Genomic DNA, 6,000 nt, shown 5'->3' on the forward strand with positions numbered 1-6,000 from the left:
TGAGGGACCACTGTAAAGTAGCCACAGATAATATATAAATAAACGAGCATGTTTGTGTCCCCCAAAAAACTGTAGAAACTGGCAGTGAGATAAGATTTGTCTGTAGTCTGTTGATCTCTGAGAACCACATTCTAATTAAAAGTTGAGGGATTAAGTTAAAAACAACAAAACCCACAGAGGATATTTGTGTTTTAAGTTGGACTGAGACGTGTAAAATGTGCATGGTTTCATATTTTAGCATACTTTAGTTAGCCAGCCATAGTCCTTCCTAAGTGCAGCAGATAAAAGGGTAACTCTTGTCTTGACAAGATTTGCAAAGCCCCCTTTAGGTTGGTGATGTGTAGCTTCAGTGAGAGAATGCTTGCCAAGCATGTACAAAACCCTGGATTCAATCGCTGATACCATGGAAACATGAACCTACCTGTGTTTGCTAAAGCTGCCCTTTCAACCTGGAAAACCCTTCCTCCCAGCTCCTTCTGGAATCCTACTCATCTTCAAACTGTTTATGCAACCCTATACTTCAGTTAGTTTAGAGTCTATAAAGGAAATGTTTAATCCCTAGAACAGTGTTATGCAGATTGGTTGAGATAAGGCATGCTAAACATTACATAGGGCACTGGTATTAATCTTAAAAACTTCAATCCAGCTTCCCTTTGAATTATAATGACTGATATTATAATGAAGAGATATCATCTCTTCCTACTTTGATATTCTACAATAATTTCTTAGAGGGTTCATTTGCTATCTATACAAAATCTAGCATTACACACATTAGACTCTCAGTTTCTTTAACTGTATTATAATATTCTGCTTTTAGTAACTTTTTTTTTTTTTTTCAGTTTTTCAAGACAGGGTTTCTCTGTGTAGCCCTGGCTATCCTGGAACTCACTCTGTAGACCAGGCTGGCCTCGAACTCAGAAATGAATACAAACATACAAACACACACATATATGTACACATATATAATTGCATTTTTTAAAAGTCAATTCTCACCTTGGCTGACCTGGAACTTACTGTGTGGACCAGGCTGGCTTCTAAACCTCAGAGATCCACCTACCTCAGCTTCCTAAATGCTAGGATTAAAGGGGTGTATGTGCCACCACACCTGATGATCAAATACATCTGATACATATCTCAGAGCTGTACGGTTAAGAAAATGAACAAAAATACTGAACTCAAACTTGACATCATGGTTGTATTTATTACTTACCTTTGAACTCTCAGTTCTCACCAGATGTGTCTACATCTGATGTGTTCCTTTTTTAAGGTGTTTCTAGGGAACCTGGCCCAAATTCAGAGTGAGTTATCAAGGCTCAGGGGCAGGAATTCAGGTCTCCTGACTCCAACTCCAATAGTACCAATCTGGATATTTTAATCCAGGAACACTGGCTTTCCAGATGCACCAGATCCTATATTTCCAATTCTAAGACTGAAAGACTGAGGAAGCCTTTTCCACCTTTCCCTTTCTCATGTTGCTAACAAAATTCAAGATCAGATATGCCTGCCTACAATGTCCCAATCACCAAACATGTCAGTTTTAGGGTTACTGAATACCTAAAAAAGGCCATTTCAAAACCCACCAGAGAAACACCTCCACACAGAATGCAGGGAAAGAGCTCAGATGCTTTCTTGGGTTTTGCTCTCTGTTTAAAAAAAAAAAAATGCTAAAAATTCAGTATAGTGAATTTAATCCCAGCACTGGAAAAGCATAGGTAGGTGTATTTCTGTGAGATTTCAAGGATAGCTTGGTCTACATAATGAGTTTTAAGGACAGCCAGAGCTACACAAATAGACCATCTCAAAAACAAACAAACAAACAAACAAACACATAAATAATTCATTCCTGAAATATTTTAGTGCTGGAGTGATCAGGCCTAGGGCAGGGTTAGAACTTATCCATTCATCCCTACCCACTCAGGTTCACAAGTTAAACACAGCTACTGCTACAGGCTCCAATCCAGATTCCAGTTTATCATTGCTTTAATAGTTGGATTTCACTGCTTTAACCCTCTTAATCTGTAAAATAAACACAGGAAGCAGACCAGTGGCCTTATCCCCAGATAAACAGGAATAATTTATTCACAAAAATTATAAGTAACATATAATATTTCTAACTACACTATTTCCCCTTCCCCCTCCCCTGGAGTTTTAGACAATAGTATAGTCACCTTCAACAAACAAAAGAGACCAAGCAACCCAGACAGTTCACAGCCAGTACAGCATTTTTCTCTTTCTGGAAGCTACCTATAAAGGACAAGAGCCATTGCTGGGCTCTTTGGGTCACATGGGAGAAAAAAACCTGAGAGTAAATTAAGGAACAAGGTAAGAAAGAGAAATTATATTATTCAATCTAATAAAAAATTAATGAGAATCCACTGTGGGCAAGAAGACTTACAAGTTAGTAGTTCAAAAACTATAATAAAAAGCCCCACAGGGCAAGTGCCAAGAGGTAGAAAGTTCTCTGGGAGAGTGCTACCTGTCTTTTCAGTATCATCAGAAGAGACTAAAGCATTATGGTAAGCAACACTTACAGGACCAATCTGACTGGGAAGAAAAACAGAAAGAACTCCCAATAAGATCTGTGGAAATGGTCTGGGACACACTATTTGCTTATCCACAGCTTGGCTAAGCCGAAAAGATGGTTCAAAAAAAAAAAAAAAACAAAAAAAACCGATACCAGGTTAACCAAAGAAATACAGAAGAAAGACGCGCACAGTGAGGGCGAAAACTGGAGGCGGAGAAGTCAACAACTAATGTTGACTTAAAACCTTGGCAGCAAAACTCAGCTCAGCAAAACTGGGCTGAGGATTTTCTACCTCCAAAGTTCCGTCCATCATCCACCCTCCCGAATATCCTAGCTCTTCTGGACCTCTCCTATGTGGACTTTAGAAATGGGGTCCTATCCCAAGTCGTATGCCACACAGTCTAGTTAAGGGCCAGGCTTCTTCACTCATCAGCTCTCTAAATGCTGATACAAAGGACCAGGTCTGCCCTTTACTCTGTGTGACCTCGGACTAGTCACCCAAGTGGCCAGTTCTCCTGTTTTCTTGTCTGCAAATTAGTTTATTACGAAGATATCTAGATCGGACTCGACGATTTCAGAGATTTAAAACCTCGGCAAACCGCCTATGGAGATACTGGACACGCAATCCTTTGCGTAAATGGGGAAACTGAGGCACCGAGCACCCTGCCTAAGGTCATAACAGCAATGTCGCTGTAGGGTCCCTGCCACCGCACGGCTCAGATCCCATGACTTCTAGTCGCGGTCTCTTTCTCCTTCCGCCCAGCCTAAGATTGCTGCGGGGGGTCCTGATTCGGGAGGGAAAACGACAGCGAACACGCCGGGTTTGGGAAAGGAAGGGGAGAGGCCTTACCTTCCCAGGGGAAGCCCCGCCGCCTGAGTCTTCCTCTCAGAACTGGACCCCTAAGCCGGTCTGGACTTCTCCCAAGCCCCTGCCACTACTGCACCGCTCGACGTGTCCCACGACCGCAGTAAAGGCCGCCGATTCCCGGCCTGGCCACGCCCCCTGAGCTATCTGACCAATTATCGCTCATAACCTAGGAACTCCACCCCCTCGGAGGCCTGGCGAGGCTTTGCGTCACTGGGAGCTCACCTCCTCATTTGCCTTTGCTCCACCTTCTCTACCGCTGGTTCTCCTCTGGGCCTCACTACTCTGAGAGAGTTTGTCCTGCCGGAAAGCAGCTCGCCGCCACGGCATTTTACGTTACCGGTGGTGACAGGCCCGGGGAACATCCAACTTCCTCCCTTCAGCTAGGTGAGAGCCGACGTGATGTTCGGTGCCGGAGACGAGGATGACACCGACTTCCTCTCGCCAAGCGGCGGGTGAGTGATTGAGAAACTGGGCGGGAGCGCTGGACAGAAAGACTGGCGGGTGGTTGCAGGGGTCGGTCTCTTCTCAGGCCCTCGTCTCAACTTCCGGGTCTAGACAGACCCTCCTCACGTTCCACCGCTCAGACTTCGCATTCTGAGCAGCGGTGTCGGATCGGCCAATCTGGGTTCAGGACCTGGTTTCTCCCTTAACACCTTTTTGCTTTGTGAATCACAGTTTCTCCAGTGAAATGGAGATGATTGCTGGAGACTGCCTCCCTCGGAGATTATGTAGGAGTCAGCTCCTATAATAAATATATGAGCTGTAAATTCAGGAGACTTTCTCTTCCTCGTGAACAAGTTGGTGACACTTTGAACCAGGACCTGGTGGGTCATCTCTGGCATCCTTCAAAGCCTACTTATGATGTTACCTTTTCGGTGATTCTCTGCCCTCACAAGTCCTGGGCGGAATAAACTGCTTTATCTTCCTTATTTCCAAGAGTCTTTGCACATGGAACCTATTGAAATCTAAACCCTGACTGAACTGCTTATGTTGTTCATTTCTGTATAGGTCTCAGAACAGTAACTCCTAGTGCATATTGACTGCTCAGAAAGTGCCTGCGAAATTACACTTTTTAAGCCCTAAGGCTTAAAGCCAATGGGAAAGACTGCATTCGTTTTCTTCTGCCCACAAACATCATACATACTATCTTGGGATAGAAGTCTTTAATAGCAGGCAAGATTTTTCCTCCCTCTTTTCAATAAGTAGCTGAGTGTTTTCCTTTGCGTTGTCTTAGTGGACCTTTGTCTCCCTTCAGACTTGTTAACTGCAAAGCTCACATCTTTGCACAGCCCTTCTTTGAAAACATGGCTTTACAAGTTTGTGCATAGTGATGAACCTACTTAAGAATAACTGACAGATCAATATGCCAATCATCTATCCTATCAATAATAATTAATCTTCTAGAATACTGGGCATTCAATACAGGAATGACCCTAAAATGACTGGTTCTCTTGATTTTGTGTGTGTGTGTGTGATGTATGCATGTTATGAACATCTTTGTTGAGGACAGAGGTTCAGTGTCAGGAGTCCTTTTCTGTAGACTTCCACTTATTTTTTGAGAAATGTTTTCTCTCTGAACCTGAGCTTACCATTTTGACTAGACTGGTTGTCCAGCAAGCTCCCAGTATCCACCTGTCACCACACTTTTTTTTTTTTTTTTTTTTTTTTTTTGTGGTTGCTGGGGATCTGAACTCAGTATAGTAAGCACTTTACCCATGGATTCATCTCTCCAGCCCCTCTTTATTTGGTCTTCAATGGTTAAGATCTTTTGACACCCAGTGGCTCTGCATTGCACTCTCACCACCTCATTCTCCTGGGGCCCCACCTGAGCATGCCTGCACCCACTTAGTTCCACTTTGAATTCATTTAGTTTCTCCATTACTTTTGAATTAATTAGGCATTGTTTCCTTTCTTTCCTATGTCACCCAAAACATTTACAGCCTTTGCTGCTGTTGGCTGGACATTTGGCTACAGGCTGTTTTGTGTATATCTATATATGGGGCCTTTTGAATATCTTCAAGGTTTGTTTATTTATTTGGGACTTGGGACAAGGTTTCACTATGAAGCCCTGGCTGGCCAGGAATTCTTTATATAGACTAAGTATTTGAGGAAAGTTTATGAAGGAATTTTAAGGCTCCCAACTTTCATGCATCAAAGAATCTGCTGCTGACAAGGCAGACAGTGACAGTCATGTGCTCTTCTCCTGATTCCTGACCCAAGATAAGTTCTTCCTGTCTCAATCTCCTTTCCCAGGAAGGCTTAGCTAAGGATTGAAGATACTTTACACATATGACTGTCAATCCTAGGCATAGAAAACAGACAATTTGATGATAAAAGACTCAACAAAGAGAGCTATACAGATAAATTTTTGTCTCCTGTAATAGCTAGGAAAAAATATATTTTGTCCCCGGGAGTAGCTAGGAAAACAGAATCAAACTTAAGATTAAAAATAGGAAAAATGAGCTGGAGAGATGGCTTAGTGGTTGAGAGCACTGGAGGAACTGGGTTTGATTCCCAGCACTCACATGTTGGCTCACAACCATCTGTAACTCCAGTCCCTGGGAATCCAAGACCATCTTCTGGCCTCTTTGGGTACCAGGCGTGCAAA

At 43.0% G+C, this 6,000-nt stretch overlaps 2 protein-coding genes across 5 annotated transcripts in view; one reads left to right on the top strand and one right to left on the bottom strand.

The window, feature by feature from the left end:
- Slc31a1 (solute carrier family 31 member 1) overlaps window positions 1-3,520 on the bottom strand; it is a 29,820-nt gene extending 26,300 nt beyond the window's left edge. Inside the window, exon 1 of one of the 2 annotated variants that reach the window (XM_034502759.2) lies at window positions 3,375-3,520. The gene's annotated coding sequence lies outside the window, so the exon portion shown is untranslated. The remainder of the gene's footprint in view (window positions 1-3,374) is intronic. The other variant, XM_076934859.1, reaches the window with a different exon arrangement.
- Window positions 3,521-3,644: 124 nt separating this feature from the next.
- Fkbp15 (FKBP prolyl isomerase family member 15) overlaps window positions 3,645-6,000 on the top strand; it is a 54,878-nt gene continuing 52,522 nt past the window's right edge. Inside the window, exon 1 of one of the 3 annotated variants that reach the window (XM_076934857.1) lies at window positions 3,645-3,844. Coding sequence is in view for 2 of the 3 variants with exons in the window: in XM_034502762.2 (XP_034358653.1) it covers window positions 3,792-3,844 (53 nt within the window). In the remaining variant the exon portion in view is untranslated. The remainder of the gene's footprint in view (window positions 3,845-6,000) is intronic. The other 2 variants (XM_034502762.2, XM_034502764.2) reach the window with 2 other exon arrangements.

This window comes from Arvicanthis niloticus, chromosome 5, assembly GCF_011762505.2.
Source record: "Arvicanthis niloticus isolate mArvNil1 chromosome 5, mArvNil1.pat.X, whole genome shotgun sequence".
NCBI classification, from domain to species: Eukaryota; Metazoa; Chordata; class Mammalia; order Rodentia; family Muridae; genus Arvicanthis; species Arvicanthis niloticus.